Source organism: Delphinapterus leucas, chromosome 11 (assembly GCF_059928025.1).
Source record: "Delphinapterus leucas isolate spDelLeu-1000000601 "Yukka" chromosome 11, BTC_Dleu_Yukka2, whole genome shotgun sequence".
NCBI lineage: Eukaryota > Metazoa > Chordata > Mammalia > Artiodactyla > Monodontidae > Delphinapterus > Delphinapterus leucas.
In genome coordinates this window covers 70953163-70976086 of record NC_143139.1, presented here as the reverse complement: position 1 = coordinate 70976086, position 22924 = coordinate 70953163, and the positions used below count along the sequence as shown (strand labels likewise).

The window sequence follows — 22924 nt, the reverse complement described above, 5'->3', positions numbered from 1 at the left end:
TCGAGAAAAACCTACCCTCGTCTTATAAAGGTGTTTACGGAAACTGTAATTCAATTTGCAAAAATTTTATCTTGTGAATTGATATTTTTAAAAAACTTGTAACCTTGATAAAGGAGGCAGGAATGTACAGTGGAGAAAGGACAGCCTCTTCAATAAGTGGTGCTGGGAAAACTGGACAGCTACATGTAAAAGTATGAAATTAGAACACTCCCTAACACCATACACAAAAATAAGCTCAAAATGGATTAAAGACCTAAATGTAAGGCCAGACACTATCAAACTCTTAGAGGAAAACATAGGCAGAACACTCTATGACATAAATCACAGCAAGGTCCTTTTTGCCCCACCTCCTAGAGAAATGGAAATCAAAACAAAAATAAACAAATGGGACCTAATGAAACTTCAAAGCTTTTGCACAGCAAAGGAAACCATAAACAAGACGAAAAGACAACCCTCAGAATGGGAGAAAATATTTGCAAATGAAGCAACTGACAAAGGATTAATCTCCAAAATTTATAAGCAGCTCATGCAGCTGAATAACAAAAAAACAAACAACCCAATCCAAAAATGGGCAGAAGACCTAAATAGACATTTCTCCAAAGAAGATATACAGACTGCCAACAAACACATGAAAGAATGCTCAACTTCTTTAATCATTAGAGAAATGCAAATCAAAACTACAATGAGATATCATCTCACACCAGTCAGAATGGCCATCATCAAAAAGTCTAGAAACAATAAATGCTGGAGAGGGTGTGGAGAAAAGGGAACCCTCTTGCACTGTTGGTGGGAATGTAAATTGATACAGCCACTGTGGAGAACAGTATGGAGGTTCCTTCAAAAACTACAAATAGAACTACCATATGACCCAGCAATCCCACTACTGGGCATATACCCTGAGAAAACCATAATTCAAAAAGAGTCATGTACCACAATGTTCACTGCAGCTCTACTTACAATAGCCCGGAGATGGAAACAACCTAAGTGCCCATCGTCGGATGAATGGATGAAGAAGATGTGGCACGTATATACAATGGAATATTACTCAGCCATAAAAAAATGAAATTGAGCTATTTGTAATGAGGTGGATAGACCTAGAGTCTGTCATACAGAGTGAAGCAAGTCAGAAAGAGAAAGACAAATACCGTATGCTAACACATATATATGGAATTTAAGAAAAAAAAAATGTCATGAAGAACCTAGGGGTAAGACAGGAATAAAGACACAGACCTACGAGAGAATGGACTTGAGGATATGGGGAGGGGGAAGGGTAAGCTATGACAAAGCTAGAGAGAGGCATGGACATATATACACTACCAAACATAAGGTAGATAGCTAGTGGGAAGCAGCCGCATAGCACAGGGAGATCAGCTAGGTGCTTTGTGACCACCTGGAGGGGTGGGATAGGGAGGGTGGGAGGGAGGGAGACGCAAGAGGGAAGAGAGATGGGAACATATGTATATGTATAACTGATTCACTTTGTTATAAAGCAGAAACTAACACACCATTGTAAAGCAATTATACTCCAATAAAGATGTAAAAAAATAAATAAATAAATAAAAATAAAACAAAAAAAACTTGTAACCCAAAACAAACAAAAGACTGTAATCAACTGTTTGTCTAACATGTCATTCATGTTGCCTGGTCAGCGACCATTGTATAGTTTATATTCTTATTCTGGCTAAGCAAAAAAAGCCTTCAGACTGAATGTCTTTTTTTTTTTTTAAGCTACTTTAAATGTTAAGAATCTCTGCTCTCTGTGATCCTATACTGTTCTAGGATTTTAAATACCATCTATATGCTTGTTACTTCAAATTTTTATCTCTAGTCCTGACCATTCCCCTTATCTCCAGACTTATAGTTCTATCTCCATCTGTATATCTAACAGGGACAAAAAAGACTCTTGATTTCCTTCCCTACATGTCGTTTTAGCTGTCAAATCTATCTATGAAGAACACAGCTGAAAAACACAGAATGAGCCAAGAAGTCTCTGAATGACAAATTCAATTTTTCCAAGATTATGTACTTTTTCATAATAAATTGTAATAAAATGATTTGCCTGTTTCCTAGCCCACTGTTTATTAGAGACTGCAATTTTGAGAGTATGGTAGGTAAGTCATACTAACTAAAGGAGATAGGTTCAAGTAAGTATCTTTTTTTTCTTTTGCGGTACGCTGGCCTCTCACTGTCGTGGCCTCTCCCATTGCGGAGCACAGGCTCCGGATACGCAGGCTCAGCGGCCATGGCTCATGGGCCCAGCTGCTCCGCGGCATGTGGGATCTTCCCGGACTGGGGCACGAACCTGTGCCCGCTACATCAGCAGGCGGACTCTCAACTACTGCGCCACCAGGGAAGCCCCAAGTAAGTATCTTAAAAACAGCCAAAAGTGACAACTGACAACGAGAGGAAAAATGATTTTAAACCAAACATCCACAATCACACCCACCCACCAACACGATTTCATTTTGTCCTGACAATACAATGAGATAGAAATTACTGTCCCAACTTAGAAATGGGAAAGATAGGGCTGAAGGGGCCTAAATATCATCTTCTAAGTCTCCAGGTCCCTGTGTGTCTGACATAAAGATGACGTTGCTTCTCTTTTTAAAAACTCCCAGAATGAACCTAAAAGGCTTCAGAAAGCAATGAATTGAAACTGCCACAGTTAGTGACCACTGACTTGTGTTAAGACTATGCTAGATGACGCAGGGCCTATGAAGATGAATCAGATGTTCATGCTGCCCCTAGGAAACTCCTCAGTTTAAATACATAGATATTTTAAACGAATATTTAAATAACAAATATCACAGAAAAGATACAAAAGTTGTAAGGAGTCTTAAAGAGGAAAAATATTTGCTTCTAACTGGAAAGATAGGAGGGTTTTTTTTGTTTTGTTTAGAAAAGAAGCCATGTGAGATGGGTTGCAAAAGATTGGTAGGGTGTGGTAGAAGGTGGATGGGAAGGAAAGGAGAAGGGAGGAATTCTAGGCTCAAGAAAGAACACGAAAAAATGCAAAGAGGTGAGGAAGCTCATGACATGTACCCTAGATTTTAAGAAAAACTAAACTACATGAAGAGCCAGGAGAGATAAAATTGGAAAGATAGCTAGACCATCAGTTACATATTTCTACAACATTCTCTAACAGGAATTTGGCTTTGCCTTGGGGACACTGGCAGCTTTTCCAAGTGGTGACTGTGGTCTTTTTCTTATCTCTTGCAACACTGGGCCTGGAGTTAGGTGTCCTCCTTGATCCTTACCACTTCCAGACCACTGTAATTCCTTAAAATCACTCAACTCTGAATTTCAGATCATTAAACTCTATTTATCCACTACCCTTCCTTATTGCAGTCACCGATCTCATATATAGCTCCTGGTTCCTTGTTGTTCTTTCCAACATCACACAGTTGTCAAAATTCTTAGTAATTTCAAAATCTATATAGATGTATCTTCCAATACTTGCCTTGATATCCTTTCTTCCAATAATTTTCACCTCCATTCTCCTTTAACTAGTCAGTTCAATGGCCACAGTCATATCTAGTCGAAATACAGGGGGCACTGCCCACCACTCCCCACCCCTCCGAGTATATTTAGAAATGTGTGTGTGGGGAAGTACTTTTTGGTCATCATACTGAATGGAAAGTAATAATTGTACTTGGTAGGTGGTGGCCATGTTTGGTACATATCCTGGAACACTGAAAACTAAAAATGCTCTAGCTAGACCTTACTCAGACACCAACAATTTTTCAGATCTATAAACAACTGATCTGATCACCTTTTCCTCATCTTTCATCCTCTCTCACATCCCTTCATAACCAGCTTAGGCTGTGTCTCAATATTCCCTTATCCCTTTGTTTAGTAATACACATCTGACAAAATTCTAATCCTGTTTAACCAAATTCTCCATGCCTGTACCACTGCACTTATAAAGTAGTGGGAGAAAACTTTTAACCACATCAACTGGTTTAATTGTAATTAAGTATTGCTAAGCTCAAGTAGGGTGTTAGAGCTGCTTGACAGTCACACCATATTTTCCTACTCTATACATTTTCATAGATCTTTGTTTCTCAACACGTGATTCATGGACTAAGTTATCACCTAGGAACTTACTAGAAATGCAGAAATTCAAGCCCTACTCTAAATCTCTATATATCAGAACATGAACCATATGATCTCCAGGTGATTTACAGGTACATTAAAGTTTGTGAAGCTATGTCCTAGATGATTACTTCAGACCCTCTCCTGGTCTTAGATTTCCAGCACTTCCTCTCCATTCCCCACACTCTACTATTGATTTTACTTTCTGTTTCACTGAGAAAACAGAAGCAAACAAAGGACAACTTCCAGAAGCTATTCATCTATTATTCACCTGCCTATATCATGTCTCTACACTCTGCTTTCCCTGTTACCACAGGTTACCTATTGGTTCAGTTGACTGAATGAAATCCTCACCCTGAGCACTAGATCCTATTTATCTATTCTCATCTGTTCAAGGACATTGACCCAGTACTTCGGTTCCCCACCTTGAATTATTATTTTTCCCAGCTTCAATGGATTAGTCACACACATGCTTTGTTTCTCTCACCTTAAAACAAAACCCCCAAAATTCCCAAAAAACAAAAAAAAACATCATCCTACTATCCTCTCTTGACCCCATACTCAGCACCAACATTTCTTATCAACACCCTTTAAAAGAGTTTTTAATATCAACTGTCTCCAATTATTCTTCTCCCACTCTCTTAAACTCACTATCAAGCTTTTGCATCTATCCCTTCACTAAAATTGCTCATCAATGCCACCCAACAACTCTGTTTAAAAAAGACTCCTTAAATGTCTGATATAAATAGCCCTAACATATAGTCCAATTCAGGAATAAGCCAGCACCAAACACTGTACCATTCCAGTCAGTTGGAATAAAGCTTGAAAGTAAACTCTACCTATTTTCCACAAATATAATCATGTTTTTAAAAAGAAAATAAACTACCACAATAGCTTTATTACTTAATAATGCTTACCTGGCTGAACATGGGTAGCCTGTAAGAAGTATTTCAAAGCTCTCTCAAAGTTCTTTTCATTTTCCAGAGCATGACCCACATTATTCCATAATTTGGCATTATTTTTATTTACCTTAAATATGGAAGTACAGATAGAAATTAGTTAAACTAAAAAAAAATGAGTCTAATTAACACAGATTTTGTTTGGTATACTATTAGGAATGGAGTACTCCATAGAAATGTCCATGAACAGATGAAGTGGGTAAAAAGGTACAAAATTCTAGCTTTAAGATAAGTAAGGTCTGAGGATGTAATGTACAGCATGGTGACTACAGTTAACAGTACTGTAACTATATGAGGTGATGGATGTTAACTTATTCTGGTAGTCATTTTATACACACACACACACACACACACACATGCATATAATCATTATATTGTACACCTTAAAGGCAAAGTTATGTCAATTATATCTCAATAAAACTGGAAAATAATCATTCTGATTTCTTCCAGAAAAAAAATGTGTATATATATGTGTCTGTGTATGTATACATACAACTCCAATTAACATGGATATCTGTTTGGTATATTATTAGGAATGGAGTGTTCCATGGAGATAAGGAAGAAGTGAAAAGAACACTGCTTCATGAAGTTTACCCTCTCCTCCCTTTCAACATTAAAATACTAAAACCACAGTTTATTTACTTTACATATTAAAGTTTTACTAAAACTTTTATTTCGTCAAAACATAGAACTGTTTGAAAACTCCTGCTCTATTATTTATGTTCTTTTGGGAAAGACAGAATTTGAACAAGTGAATATGTTTAAACACTGCACTGATGACTTATTTTGAGGCTCGAAATAAAGCTATTTATGTAGTCTATTATGGTAATGGGAACCCTGGCGAGCACAGAAACAGCCAAAAGGAAGTTAAGAATTTAGAGGTTTGAAGAGAGGGAGCATCTGAAAAAAAATCACTGCTTATAACTTTTGCAGAAAACAAATTTTGTGACTTATTCTCATTTATGCTGTCCATTCTATAAAAATGCAGTATCACTCCTTTCTGTCAGTTCCTATCTTTCCTACAGTATTATAACCATTGGTTATTCTCCATGTGGAAGGGCACCATTTTTTGCCATGTATTTTATTTCATTCAATCTAAGATGCCATCAATTATAAGGCTCACCATTATTTTAGGTACCATTAAGAAAGAAAAAAGGTCACTAATTAATTGTAAAATGCCTTTTACTGTAAGATTTATTCTGATTTCAGAGATGTTAAAAGGTATAAATAAATAAAAAGGTACACCTTAAGAACCAATGAAACAAAAGCATTCATATTTAAACATTTTATCATTTGAGTGTCTAACAATGGTATAGCATTTGTGCAATTATTCACATATGCTCTAGACATACACCTAAGCACTAGTCAGGACACTAGTTATGGTATATATTATACAAAGAAAAAATTCTTTTTATTAATTTTGTGGTGAAGTACTTAACATTGACAGTTAACTGCCTAGTTAAAAGTAAAGTTAAAACACTGTATCAGGGATGGCTATAAGAAATAATTGATGACATATTCTGAATAATACTTTACCTTCAAGGCTGACATAAACAGCGTATATTCAGACTCCCAATCCCAATTTCTATGGAGTGTTTTTAAGGCATGAGTGAGTATCACCATAGACAGACAAACCCAGGATAACTTTTTTAATACACTATTTAAGAAAAAAAAAAGCAGAACATTGTCTACATCACCAAAACAGAGGTAAGAAATATGCTAAATATCTCTAAATATAATGTTTGAATTTATTCTAAAGATTAGGGATTGTTCTAATAATCATCCAACTTGAGAGGGAACAACACCGAAAAAATTAAATATTATGAACACTTATACACTTATACTTCACTCTTCAATTACATTAAATATTTCAATATTTGCCTTTATTTCAAAAATTTTGTTTCGATTTAATGACAAAAAATTGATAAAACCAATTTTTAATTGTGAATTTTTATACTTAGAGTTCTTTTGTACCATTTACCTATAACTTGCATATTCTTAGTAGTGTTTATAAAGGGTCAATCTTATCCCCGTCTATATTTAAAAACATTATTGTTTTACAATAAACACCACAGATTATCACGGTATTCCTGAAGAATTTTACATTTTAAAGCTAGAATTATTTATTAAAAGTCATAGTAAAATTAACTCTATAAAATAGATGTAAATTACTTATATAGCTTTAGGTTAATCACTTGGGACTGAATTTCTCATTTAAAAATGATGGTTATGCAGAGATCAGTTCAAGATGGCAGAGTAGAAGGATGTGCTCTCACGCCCTCTTGTGAGAGCACTGGAATCACAACTAACTGCTGAACAATCACCAACAGGAAGACACTGGAAGTCACCAAAAAAGATACCCCATATCCAAAGACAAATGAGAAGCCAATGAGACAGCGGGGGGGGCGCGATCACAATAAAATCAAATCCCATAACTGCTGGGTAGGTGACTCACAAACTGGAGAATACTTATACCACAGAAGTCCACCCACTGGAGAGAAGGTTCTAAGCCCCACGTCAGGCTTCCCAACCTGGGGATCCAGCAACGGGAGAGGAATTCCTAGAGCATCAGACTTTGAAGGCTAGTGGGATTTGACTGCAGGACTCCAACAGGACTGGGGGAAACAGAGACTCTACTCTTGGAGGGCACACACAAAGTAGTGTGCGCACTGGGACACGGGAAGGAGGAGTGACCCCATAGGAGACTGAACCAGACCTATCTGCTAGTGCTGGAGGGTCTCCTGCAGAGGCAGGGTGAGGCTGTGGCTCACCGTGAGGACAAGGACACTGGCAGCAGAAATTCTGGGAAGTACCCCTTGGCGGGAGACCTCCATTACCGCCATTACCCCACCAAAGAGCTGAGTAGGCTCCAGTGTTGGGTGGCCTCAGGCCAAACAACCAACAGGGAGGAAACCCAGCACCACCCATCAGTAGAGGAGCAGATTAAAGTTTTACTGAACTCTACCCATCACCAGTCTCTCCCATCAGGAAACTTGCAAAGCCTCTGAGACAGCCTCATCCACCAGAAGCAAGAAAAACTACAATCCTACAGCCTGTGGAACAAAAACCACATTCACAGAAAGATAGACAAAATGAAAAGGCAGAGGGCTATGTACCAGATGAAGGAACAAGATAAAACCCCAAAAAAACAACTAAATGAAGTGGAGATAGGCAACCTTCCAGAAAAAGAATTCAGAATAATGATAGTGAAGATGATCCAGGACCTCAGAAAAAGAATGGAGGCAAAGATCGAGAAGATGCAAGAAATGTATAACAAAGACCTAGAAGAATTAAAGAACAAGCAAACAGAGATGAACAATACAATAACTGAAATGAAAACTAAACTAGAAGGAATCAATAGCAGAATAACTGAGGCAGAAGTACGGATAAGTGACCTGGAAGACAGAATGGTGGAATTCACTGCTGTGGAGCAGAATAAAGAAAAAGGAATGAAAAGAAATGAAGACAGCCTAAGAGACCTCTGGGACAACATTAAACACAACAACATTCGCATTATAGGGGTGCCAGAAGGAGAAGAGAGAGAGAAGGGACCCGAGAAAATATCTGAAGAGATTACAGTCGAAAAATTCCCTAATGTGGGAAAGAAAATAGCCACCCAAGTCCAGGAAGCGCAGAGTCCCATACAGGATAAACCCAAGGAGACACAAGACGAGAGACATATTAATCAAATTGGCAAAAATTAAAGACAAAGAAAAATTACTGAAAGCAGGAAGGGAAAAACAACAAATAACATATAAGGGAACTCCCATAAGTTTAAGAGCTGATTTCTGAGCAGAAACTCTACAAGCCAGAAGGGAGTGGCATAATATACTTAAAGTGATGAAAGGGAAGAACCTACAACCAAGATTACTCTACCCAGCAAGGATCTCATTCAGATTCCATGGAGAAATCAAAAGCTTTACAGACAAGCAATGGCTAAGAGAACTCAGCACCACCAAACCAGCTCTACAACAAATGCTAAAGGAACTTCTCTAAGTGGGAAACACAAGAGAAGAAAAGGACCAACAAAAACAAACCCCCCAAAATTAAGAAAATGGTAATAGGAAAACACATATCGATAATTATCTTAAACGTGAATGGATTAAATGCTCCAACCAAAAGACATAGGCCTGCTGAATGGATACAAAAACAAGACTCATATATATGCCGTCTACAAGAGACCCACTTCAGACCTAGGGACACATACAGACTGAAAGTGAGGGGATGGAAAAAGATATTCCATGCTAATGGAAATCCAAAGAAAGCTGGAGTAGCAATACTCATATCAGACAAAATACTTTAAAATGAAGAATGTTACAAGAGACAAGGAAGGACACCACATAATGATCAAGGGATGAATCCAAGAAGAAGATGTAACAATTAGAAATATACATGCACCCAACATAGGAGCACCTCAATACATAAGGCAACTGCTAACAGCTATAAAAGAGGAAATCGACAGTAACACAGTAATAGAGGGGGACCTTAACACCTCACTTCACCAATGGACAGATCATACAAACAAAATTAATAAGGAAACACAAGCTTTAAATGACACAACAGATCAGACAGATTTAATTGATATTTATAGGACATTCCATCCAAAAGCAGCAGATTACACTTTCTTCTCAAGTGTGCATGGAACATACTCCAGGATAGATCACATCTTGGGTCACAAATCAAGCCTCAGTAAATTTAAGAAAATTGAAATCATATCAAGCATGTTTTCTCACGACAGCGTTATGAGATTAGAAATGAATTAGAGGGAAAAAAACGTAAAAACACAAACACATGGAGGCCAAACAATACGTTACTAAATAACCAAGAGATCACTGAAGAAATCAAAGAGGAAATCAAAAAATAACTAGAGTCAAATGACAATGAAAACAGGATGACCCAAAAACTACGGGATGCAGCAAAAGCAGTTCTAAGAGGGAAGTTTATAGCAATGCAAGCCTACCTCAAGAAACAAGAAAAATCTCAAGTAAACAATCTAACCTTACACTTAAAGGAACCAGAGAAAGAAGAACAAACAAAATCCAAACTTAGCAGAAGGAAAGAAATCATAAAGACCAGAGCAGAAATAAATGAAATAGAAACAAAGAAAACAATAGCAAAGATCAATAAAGCTAAATCTGGTTCTTTGAGAAGATAAACAAAATTGATAAACCATTAGCCAGACTCATCAAGAAAAAGAGGGAGGGCTTCCCTGGTGGCGCAGTGGTTGAGAGTCCACCTGCCGATGCAGGGGACACGGGTTCGTGCCCCAGTCCGAGAAGATCCCACATGCTGCGGAGCGGCTGGGCCCGTGAGCCATGGCCGCTGAGCCTGGGCGTCCGGAGCCTGTGCTCCGCAACGGGAGAGGCCACAACAGTGAGAGGCCCGCGTACCGCAAAAAAAAAAAAAAAAAAAAGAAAAAGAGGGAGAGGACTCAAATCAATAAAATTAGACATGAAAAAGGAGAAGTTACAACAGACACCACAGAAATACAAAGCATCCTACGAGACGACTACAAGCAACTCTATGCCAATAAAATGGACAACCTGGAAGAAATGGACAAATTCATAGAAAGGTATAACCTTCCAAGACTGAACCAGGAAGAAATAGAAAATATGAACAGACCAATCACAAGTAATAAAATTGAAATTGTGATTAAAAATCTTCCAACAAACAGAAGTCCAGGACCAGATGGATTCATAGGTGAATTCTATCAAACATTTAGAGAAGAGCTAACACCCAACCTTCTCAAACTCTTCCAAAAAATTGCAGAGGGAGGAACACTGCCAAACTCATTCTATGAGGCCACCATCACCCTGATACCAAAACCAAAGATACTACAAAAAAAGAAAATTACGGGCCAATATCACTGATGAATATAAATGCAAAAACCTTCAACAAAATACTAGCAAACAAAATCCAACAACACATTAAAAGGATCACACACCATGATCAAGTGGGATATATCCCAGGGATGCAAGGATTCTTCAATATACGCAAATCAATCAATGTGATACACCATATTAACAAATTGAAGAAAACCATATGATCATCTCAATAGATGCAGAAAAAGCTTCTGACAAAATTCAACACCCCATTTATGATAAAAACTCTCCAGAAAGTGGGCACAGAGGGAACCTACCTCAACATCATAAAGGCCATATACGACAAACCCACAGCAAACATCATTCTCAATGGTGAAAACCTGAAAGCATTTCCTGCAAGACCAGGAACAAGACAAGGATGTCCCCTCTCACCACTATATTCAACATAGTTTTGGAAGTCCTAGCCACAGCAATCAGAGAAGAAAAAGAAATAAAAGGAATACAAATTGGAAAAGAAGAAGTAAAACTGTCACTGTTTGCAGATGACATGATACTATACATAGAGAATCCTAAAGATGCCACCAGAAAACTACTAGAGCTAATCAATGAATTTGGTAAAGTTGCAGGACACAAAATTAATGCACAGAAATCTCTTGTATTCTGATACACTAATGATGAAAAATCTGAAAGAGAAATTAAGGAAACAATCCCATTTACCATTGCAACAAAAAGAATACAACACCTAGGAATAAACCTACCTAGGGAGACAAAAGACTCGTATACAGAAGACTATAAGACACTGATGAAAGAAATTAAAGATGATACCAACAGATGGAGAGATATACCATGTTCTTGGATTGGAAGAATCAATATTGTGAAAATGACTATACTATCCAAAGCAATCTACAGATTCAATGCAATCCCTATCAAATTACCAATGGCATTTTTTACAGAACTAGAACAAAAAATCTTAAAATTTATATGGAGACACAAAAGACCCTGAATAGCCACAGCAGTCCTGAGGGAAAAAAACAGAGCTGGAGGAATCAGACTCCCTGACTTCAGACTATACTACAAAGCTACAGTAATCAAGACAATATGGTTATGGCACAAAAACAGAAATATATATCAATGGAACAGGACAGAAAGCCCAGAGATAAATCCACGCACCTAGGGTCAACTAATCTATGAAAAAGGATGCAAGAATATACAATGGAGAAAAGACAGCCTCTTCAATAAGTAGTGCTGGGAAAACTGGACAGCTACATGTGAAAGAGTGAAATTAGAACACTCCCTAACACCATACACAAAAATAAACTCAAAATAGATTAGAGGGCTTCCCTGGTGGCGCAGTGGTTGAGAGTCCGCCTGCCGATGCAGGGGACACAGGTTCATGGCCCGGTCCAGAAGGATCCCACATGCCGCAGAGTGGCTGGGCCTGTGAGCCATGGCCACTGAGCCTGTGTGTCCAGAGCCTGTGCTCCACGACAGGAGAGGCCACAACAGTGAGAGGCCCGCAAAAAAAAAAAAAATGGATTCGAGACCTAAATGTAAGACCGGACACTATAAAACTCTTAGAGGAAAACATAGGAAGAACACTCTTTGTCATAAATCACAGCAAGATCTTTTTTGATCCACCTCCTAGAGTAATGGCAATAAAAACAACAATAAACAAATGGGACCTAATGAAACTTCAAAGCTTTTGCACAGCAAAGGAAACCATAAACAAGACGCAAATACAACCCTCAAAATGGGAGAAAATATTTGCAAATGAATCAACGGACAAAGGATTAATCTCCAGAATATATAAACAGGTCATGCAGCTCAATATTAAAAAACCAAACAACCCAATCCAAAAATGGGCAGAACACCTAAATAGGCATTTCTCCAAAAAAGACATACAGATGGCCAAGAAGCACATGAAAAGCTGTTCAACATCACAAATTATTAGAGAAATGCAAATCATAACTACAATGAGGTATCACCGCACACCAGTTAGAATGAGCATCATCAGAAAAGCTAAAAACAAGAAATGCTGGAGAGGGTGTGGAGAAAAGGGAACCCTCTTGCACTGTTGGTGGGAATGTAAATTGATACAGCCACTATGGAGAACAGTATGGAGATTCCTTAAAAAACTAAAAATAGAACATATGACCCAGCAATCCCACTACTGGGCATATACCCTGAGGATACCATAATTCAACAAGAGACATGTACCAAAATGTTCATTGCAGCTCTATTTACACTGGCCAGGACATGGAAGCAACCTAAGTGTCCATCAACAGATGAATGGATAAAGAAGATGTGGCCCATATATACAATGGAATATTACTCAGCCATACAAAGAAACGAAATTGAGTTATTTGTAGTGAGGTGGATGGACCTAGAGTCTGTTATACAGAGTGAAGTAAGTCAGAAAGAGAAAAACAAATACCATGTGCTAACACATATATATGGAATCTAAGAAAAAAAATGGTCATGAAGAACCTAGTGGCAAGACAGGAAGAAAGACACAGGCCTACCAGAGAATGGACTTGAGGATACGGGCAGGGGGAAGGGTAAGCTGTGACAAAGTGAGAGACTGGCATGGACATATACACTACCAAATGTAAAATAGATAGGTAGTGGCAAGCAGCTGCATAGCACAGAGAGATCAGCTTGGTGCTTTGTGACCACCTAGAGGGGTGGGATAGGGAGGGTGGGAGGGAGGGAGACACAAGAGGGAAGAGATATGGGAACTTATGTATATGTATAATTGATTCACTTTGTTATAAAGCAGAAACTAACACAGCAATATGAAGCAATTATACTCCAATAAAGATGTTAAAAAAAACTGAGAAAAATGATTAATTTAACTACTGTATATTAAATTTGCATTAAAACAAAAGAAAAAAAAGACGCATGCACCCCAATGTTCACTGCAGCACTATTTACAATAGCTAGGTCATGGAAGCAACCTAAATGCCCATCAACAGATGAATGGATAAAGAAGATGTGGCACATATACACAATGGAATATTACTCAGGCATAAAAAGGAACGAAATTGGGTCATATGTAGAGACGTGCATGAATCTAGAGACTGTCATACAGAGTGAGGTAAGTCAGAAAGAGAAAAACAAATATCGTATATTAACGCATATATGTGGAACCTAGAAAAATGGCACAGATGAACTGGTTTGCAGGGCAGAAACTGAGACACAGATATAGAGAACAAACGTATGGAAACCAACAGGGGGTAAACAGTGGGGAGTGGGGATGGGGGATGTGGTGTGATGAATTGGGAGATTGGGGATGACATATATACACTAATATCTATAAAGTGGATAACTAATAAGAACATGCTGTATAAAAAAATAAAATTCAAAAAAAATTAAAATGATGGTTATAATTCAATAATCCCTATGATCTTATTTAGTATTAATAGTATTAATGTTCTCTGAGTCTGTGTTTTTTGTCTCAGTCACAGAGTTCAATTTCTTTCATTTTGATAGATCCACTTAACCAGGATAATAGTGCGTGGATTAGAAGGAACATGGACATTGGAAGTAGTCAGGTGTAAATCTGAATCAAGACTCTGCTGTTGACTAGCTGCGTGGTCTTGTGTAATTCAGGTAACTTGTATGAGCTTCAATTTTCAAATGTGCAAAATGGAATTAAGGAGTGTCAAGATTAAATGAGAAAAATCTAAAGAGTGTATCCTGGAGTTGGTACATGATAGGCACTCCAAAATTGGTAGTGAGTATAACTGGATATATGGATAGAAGCTAAGAGAAAAGGTCTGGTAGATGGCATTGAAAATTGTAATCACGGATGAGATCATCCAGGGAGAACATGCAATGTGAGGAAAATGGCTATTAGTAAAACTCTGAGAAATAAAAAATATTTAAAGAGCAGGTGCAGCAGGGAGAATCTGAAAACTGAGCAGAAATGAACAAATGTGGAAGAGAATCAGGACAGAGACTTTTTATACATGCCAGGGAAATAAAATTCAAATAAAAGCATTGACTGGATTTAGCTATGAGAGGCAATTTGTTACATGTTAGTAAAGTGACGTAGAGAGAAGTCAGAATTCTGTGGGTTGAAGGGTGACTGAGAAAGTAAGAAAAAGGAGATAGTGACTATTCTGTTCCTTAACTATTGGTTTAAGGCAATTAGGACATGGTGGTTACGATGAAGCAAGAAATTACAGATTGCCTTCTATATGCATTTTACATATATTAACCTGATATTACTCACTTAAGGAAGAAGACTGTTATCTGAGTTCACTGCATATGGAAGTAGCAATGATCACCTGAAACTTTAGTCTCAATAATATTCTATTTTGCATTTGGGTCTGACTGAAAGTTTGTTATGTCTCAGGCTTTAAAATAAAATTATATAAATATGAGGAAGACCACAGGATGAGGTAGGGGTTATGTAGCTTTCCTAACCTGAATTACAGACAATGAGGAGACTGTCAATGTGAAAAACAAGAAGGTATAAAATATGACATAAAAACTAAATAAACATTTTAAATACTTAAATGTATTCTATAGTTAATAAGCATTAAATGCACTAACATTTTAATTCACCTTTTGTTTGATATTTTCTGCCATCCATGGGCTACCAAAATACAGAACCCCATGCTAGGAACATATAATACTCTCTCAGCAACAACAAATCCAACTGGGAAAAAAAGGTTTGATGCAGGAATAAACGGTAATGCCATTAAACAAAGTGCCTACAAAGAAAAAAAAGACATTTTATTAAATTAAAAAATATATGCACATAAACAGTCAAATCCAAATATTTTATCATTTAATTTGGATAATGTACTGGTGGACCATTTTTAATAATACTATAATGGATACTGATTTAAACATAAAGAAGGATGCTTAAGGATGGTAACAACAAACATGAGGAGGTATGTCAGCAAGGTGGAATGAAGTCTTCTTGAATGCTAGAACTTATACCTAAGGCTCATTCAATTATCAATAAATAAAAAATATTTTTTGAAAATATATCTAAAATAAAAAAGCAGTAATTTTTATATATCTAACTTATGTGCTTGTGGTAAAAATAAATTGAGAGTAAAATATATTAGGTTTTAATAAAACTACAAATTGTAGGTTGATAAAATAGCCAAACATATCAGTTTTTATTATTTTACTACTATCTGTAATACTGGAAATTGATAAGGTACATTTCAGACAAGACAGTAGACTACTTCTATACATTACTTCAGCGTTACTTTGCATAGTATTCTGATGGGTCACATACAATTAACGGAGACTTAGTATATGTATAAAAATAAACCTGGTCCCTTTAAATCAACAGTCTTTTATTCTATAAGAATTTCTAAAATTCTAACACTGTACACTGTGTTAGAAATAAACATCACAAAATGCTTAGACTTTTTGCCATTTTGAAAATGGGATGGCATATGGTTTCCAGATTACAAAGCCATTACAAAAGATAAGACACAAATAACTAGCACACAAATAACTTATGGAAAGAAATAAGTTGGTTGCCATTAGGACATCTGTTTCTATGGACATCTGCTTCCATATTTCATTATCCTGATTTGTTTTACAGTACCTAATGGAATAAAATTCTGAAGTTTGAGAGTCCTCTAACAGTTTGAGAGGAAGGAATGCCTATTTTATACTTTATTAGTAAAAATCGATGTAGAAATGTAAATACAGTGAAAAGAATACTTTCTCCATGAATCACAAATTAATAACTTGTAATAATACAAAAGATTGAATCTGAAGAAAAGCACTACCATCGAATTGCTCAGTATCATATCGACTTATATGTCTGAAATTTTAGTGTTTTCTTTTTAATCAAAAAGGTAAAACATTAAGAGTGCATAATTCACTTTCCACTTCCCAGAAATGCTTGATTTAAAAACAAACAGCTAGCTGTGAAACAGAGATTTGTTTCTAAATACATGATCCTTTAAAAAAAAAATATTCCCTACTAATTCATGGATGCCCTAAGGCAATTTCGCCAGAAAAAATTAAAAGTTTTAAATTCAGCCAAAGATGCATCACAGACTGATGCGTAAGCTACACAAAAAAGAAAAACCATCTCTCAAAAAAATCTGTTTTTTGAATAAGAAATGTCTCAATGATTAACTTACTCAGAAGTTCTAATATGCTCTCTATTAATGTATGCCAACCAAGTTTACCGTAACGAACATAATATCCTTCTTCCAGTGATGTAAACTCTCCTTAAAAGGAAGGATGGGGGCTTCCCTAGTGGCGCAGTGGTTATGAATCTGCCTGCCAATGCAGGGGACACGGGTTCGAGCCCTGGTCCGGGAAGATCCCTCATGCCGCGGAGCAACTGAGCCCGTGCACCACAACTACTGAGCCTGTGCTCTAGAGCCCGCAAAGCCTGCAAACTACTGAGCCCACGTGCCACAACTACTGAAGCCTGCGCACCTAGAGCCCATGCTCTGCAACGAGATGCCACGACAATGAGAAGCCCGTGCACCACAACAAAGAGTAGCCCCTGCTCGCTGCCAACAAGAGAAAGCCCGCGCACAGCAAAGAAGACCCAACACAGCCAAAAATAAAAACAAATAAGTAAATAAATTTTAAAAAAAAAAGAAAGGATGGTAGTGGAATAAGCCAAGAGTTTGGAGGCAAATCTGTTTCACTTCTTGTTATATAACATAAGGAAAACGATTCATATCACCTCGTGACTTCATTTCGCTATAAATAAATCAGGGATTAATAACTACTTACTAATATTGTTGAGATACATATGACATCTTATTTAATAAGTGCTTAACGTGGTATCTGGTACTTGAGATACTCCTTTGATCTATGTATCTTGTTCAGAGATCTTCAGAAAATTATCACCATTAAAAAACAACATGTTTAGTTTTATACATATTTTCAGATTATTTTCTATTATAGGTTATTACAATATATTGAATATAGTTTCCTGTTGTTTATCTATTTTATGTATAGCAGTTTGTATCTGTAAATTCTATACTCCTAATTTATCCCACCCTTCCCTCCCCTTTCCCTTTGGAAGCCATAAGTTTGTTTTCTATGAAATTAACACAATACTGTAAATCAACTGTATTTCAAATTAAAAAGTTTAAAAAAGTATGCTTAGGACTATACTTAAAGCAGTTATACCTAAGGTCACAAGTGTTCCTTTTTTATACATATAAAACATAATTAATGTAATTAATTAATATAAGTATGTTTATTTCATTGGCAATATCCTATTTTTCATTCAGCTTGAACTACACAAATCATTATTTTATTTGCCAAAACTCTGTGTATTTACCCACCCCTCCTTTTTTGCCTTTCTTTTAGTTAGAACCCCGGCTTTGGATGTATTGTACCACATATACGCTTCATCTTTATTTATGAGAGCAGCAAAGCACTACTAGAAAGTCCCAAAGCAAAATAGATTAATATCATCATAAACTCATGATCAACTTCAAATCGATCCTTAAGACTGCTGAGGATTCCTAGGTTTCTTTGGTAGGCTCACTCCCACTCTCTGACTATTTTGAATCTTGACTACTTTTCTCAAACTTTTGACCCATGTCACTTTCAGCAGGTGACCACACTTCCAAATTTTTAGAGAAAACTAAAGCAATAAAACAAGAATTCCTTCAATTCTCCGCTACTAAACCTACCAACATCCACATTCATGTTCATTTCCATCCTTCCTGTAACCATAAGCGGTGTCTCCATCTATCTCAGGCCAAACCTGAGCTCTACACCTCTAACCTATCAATCATCTCTTCTTTCATTTACTTAATCACTTTCTTATGAACTTTCTACCTATGTTAAAAATGCTCTTGCCTCTCCAACCTTAAAAATCTTCTCTTCTGACAACACATCTTTAAGTTATCTTACCCAATTCATTATACCCCTTAAGTATAAAACAAGTTCCCACACTCTTAGGAAAAGATTTTTGGAGCCATGGCAACAAGTAATTGGTTGTAACCTCACTTAATCAACATTTCAACTCAATGAATATGTTTTTGTAAGCCAACCCATTAGTGGTATAAACATTTCAACTCAATGAATGTTTTTGTAAGCCAACCCATTAGTGATATCTCTTTGTGTCAAAAAGAGACAGCCAACTGAGTGCTCCAATGAAAGTGATTCTACATGCCAACCAAGCAATAGTCTTCCCCCACCATCAACCCACTCCAGCCTCTGAAGGTCCATCAATTCCAGATCTCTGTGCTTCCCCCAAGCCCTACAGAAGATCAGCAGTTTATTATACTTGAAGCCCTTGCCTGACTGGCTGTCTTTCCTAAGTTAGGAAATTCAAGCTTGTCTCATCCTTTGAAATATTCAAAGTTAAATCACCCCTACAGGTTACCTACACTAGCAATCTTCACTTCCTCACTTCCTAATCAAATCACTCCACAGAAATAAATTTCATTTAAGTAACTAATATACGTAAAAGAGGTCAAATCCAACTGATCTCACTTCTCTACTTGACAGCAGCTGTGTTAACCATTCTATCTTTCTTGAAACATTTTCCTACCTTTCTGTACATTTCGTGTACCCCCCATTTAGGTTCATTTTCCTTTATATGGTATGTAATGTGGAAGCTTTTCAAGACTTAGATATAGGCTTCTTCTCTTTCATTCTATAAAGCCCCTTCAACTATTTATTGAGGGAAAATTAAGACCAAATACTCTAAGGCATGCGTTATGCGTATGAATTAACTTCTGTACACCTAGAATGGTGCCAGCTAGTTACCATCTCTAAGAAATATGACAAAATCCCAGTTGAGAAAGGCTGCTCTATAACCTCTCCATAGGCCTTCTTCTCCACATCCTGGTTTCAATTACTATCTCTACGGCAATTATCAAGTTTCTCTATGGTAATCAATCAAATTTTTACGTGTAGCTCAGTCTTCGCCACTGAACTCCAGGCACAAAGTGCTATTCGAAATCTCTATCATATTGTTTCATAGGTACCTCAAACTCAACAGGTCCAAAAAGAATAGTAAATATTCTTTTTTCAAATCCTATATTCTTTCAAATCTCTCTAGAATGCAAGTTCTCTAGAAATGGGGACCCTGTATTTCCTTTTATTATCATATACTCAGTGCCTAAAATGCTACCTGGTACATAGGCTGAAAATCAAAAATTTTTATTGAATGAATAAGTGAATCTAGTGGCTGCAGCCAGAAATAATATATTTGCAAAGTATTAAAACCACTTTTTGGCATATAGTAAATGCTCAAGAAAAGTTAAAGATTATTATCTTCTTCCATAATTTAAAGTAAGAGGCAACAGAATTATTATGAGTAAGATGTGAGGGCAGAGTTAAGAAAATTACAAAGAAACAGATCTCAGAAAAACAAGAAAAGACTTTAATCAGAGTTCTCTGAACACAGTAAGAAAAACCTCAGGGAGTAATGAAAGTCTTGCTAATGAAAAATAAAGAGCTATGTATTTCTGGTTGCGTATCTTACCTGACACTCTTCTCTGTGCCAAGAAAACAAAGAAGTATATAATATGACTCATTTCTTTAAAGAGTGTATAATCTAGTTGGGCAAAGGTAAGAAATATATTTAAAAAAATGATGCTAAAAAGAATGCTTCATGATTTCAGAGTTCCCATCAAATTATGGAAATTCATAATCACTCTTTGTTTCATATGCTGAATGCGCAGCATTAGTCAAATCTGATATATAATTCTAGGATAACCTAAAATAAGTTCATAAATTAGGATGACATGAACAAAGAAAGACAGTAGTTCTTTAAAGATGCTTTTGATGAATTAAAGGCACTCTTAATTAATAAATTAAAATAAAAATAATATCACCTAAAAATTTAAGAAACTTTCTCACCATTAAAACAGTCTTGGAGGAATTACCAGGGTATCTGAGACCGAATACTCCCAAAGCCCCCAAAAAGCAAAAAAAAATAAATGTGGCAAGATTTCGAATATCTAGAAATGACTCTATAAGTGGTATTGTTCCCATGGTCCAATCGCAGCAGAGCTCTGAAGGATTTAACAAAAGCCAAGCATTCACAGGAAGGAGGTAGTTAAAAGTTAGCTGCCTTGTAGGAGTTGGGCTTACAGCAGCTGGGTTATCAAACCTGTATAAAGAATGAAAAAAAAAGTTACTTAAACTAAAACATTTTTTAAACACAAAGTTAATATATAACAGATATAAATAAAGTACTGAACAATAATAATAAAAGCAATATTCTACATGTAATCTTGTTAAACCGAAGACAAATATTTTTATGGATATTTCAGACTCTTGCCAAAGTTCAAACTGTCTAACCTTTATGAAATGCCTAGTTGAGAGCAACGATATTTATGAAGAACTGTTTGAAGGGCAAGCAGGTGATCTATTTTTAGTTTATTATTATGATTCAGACATGCATTCTATAATATTATGACATTCTGCAGAAGCGCTTTCATTAAATTATGACCTTCTGATTAAAAGTCATAAGAAAAGTTTTATAAGATTCATTGTTGCATGTGTTTATGAATGCTTCTGAGAACACTAACCAATGTTTTCCTACATGAGACGTTTCTTTCACCACTAAATGCTAATAAAACTTATGCTTCCTAGAAAGAATTACTATGTTTTTCTTTTGTCACGAACAGAAAAAACTATATTACCTATGGGCTTTTCCTCTTTGCTTAGACTTCTAGAAAGCTAAAAACCAAATTCCCAGTACAGAGGAGTAACTGTACCTACGTAACATTTTATTTGTGTTCTACTTAATATAAGCTTATATCCTAGTTTATATAGGCCATGATACATTAAATGTACATTTCATTAATTTAGTCTATTTTCTGCATATTAAGTCAAATCATTTTTTTTAAAAGTACATTTAAATGAATCATTTCAGATTTTTATTTCTTTAGGCTATGTTCTAAATTGTATTGGCTATATTAACATACAGTCCTTTAAAAACCCTATTTCTCATTAAAATGAATAAGCCAATGAAAAATCAACCTCTACTACTTATTTGACTTGGTCTTCTTAAAAATATCAAATGGTTGAGAAAAAGTACACAGTTTTTGAACGAATAATATTTTCTAAACTTTCATATTTGAATATATACATATATGAAAAATACTAAGTCTTGAAAGTCAGGACTTGAATTCTCAAAATAACCAACAGAACCGAATACAAAGCTTTTCCCCTGTAATCCACTTTCAGAGTTCATTTTAAAAAATTAACAGTTTATCTAGAATAGGTGATTTAATAATTGAACTGCAGTCAAAGAGTACATGTCAAAGCAAGGCAAATCATATTACAATCAACCTCACAGGGTAATAGAATAAAATTTATATAACAAATACATACACACACACACATTTTTAAATGCTTATATTTGGAAAATATATATTTATAACATACCCCATACAGTCATCCACACACACATATACAAAACAAATACATTCACACCTATAAACCACATTTTCATATTGTAAAACTAGAGATAGAAAACAGTTGATTCAAATTGTCTGAAAGGAATGATAAACAGAACAAAAACACTGAAACTAGTGAAGAAGGAAATATAAAATATCTATCTACAATTCAATTTATTTCCCATACTATCATGCTTAAATGAGCTGTTTAGTTCAGCATGGCTAGACTCAGAAATTCTGAAAGTTAAAAAGTAATTATTTTTTAAAGAAAAAAAATGCTGTTAAGAAGGATAATTATTACACAATGGAATACTACACAGCCATAAAAAAGCAATGAAATAATGCCATTTGCAGCAACATGGATAGACCTCGAGATTATCATACTTAGTGAAGTAAGTCAGGCAGAGAAAGACAAGTATCACATGGTATCACTTATATGTGGAATCTAAAATAATGATACAAATGAACTTATTTATAAAACAGAAACAGACTCACAGGCATAGGAAACAAATTTACGGTTACCAAAGGGGAAAAGGTGGGAAAGGGATAAAGTAGGAGCCTGGGTTTAACAGATACACACTACTATATATATTGATAAGACAGATAAACAAGGTCCCACTGTATAGCATAGGGAACTATATTCAATACCTTGTAATAACCTATAATGGAA

At 36.0% G+C, this 22924-nt stretch overlaps 1 protein-coding gene across 6 annotated transcripts in view; it reads right to left on the bottom strand.

The window, feature by feature from the left end:
* Positions 1-22924, bottom strand: part of TMTC3 (transmembrane O-mannosyltransferase targeting cadherins 3) — a 65523-nt gene that overhangs the window by 13705 nt on the left and 28894 nt on the right. For all 6 annotated transcript variants that reach the window (XM_022552460.3, XM_089921089.1, XM_089921092.1 and 3 more), the window contains 4 exons: positions 20708-20960; positions 15449-15597; positions 6591-6711; positions 5013-5124 (listed from right to left, as the gene is read on the bottom strand). In XM_022552460.3, the coding sequence (XP_022408168.1) occupies positions 5013-5124; positions 6591-6711; positions 15449-15597; positions 20708-20960 (635 nt within the window). The remainder of the gene's footprint in view (positions 1-5012; positions 5125-6590; positions 6712-15448; positions 15598-20707; positions 20961-22924) is intronic.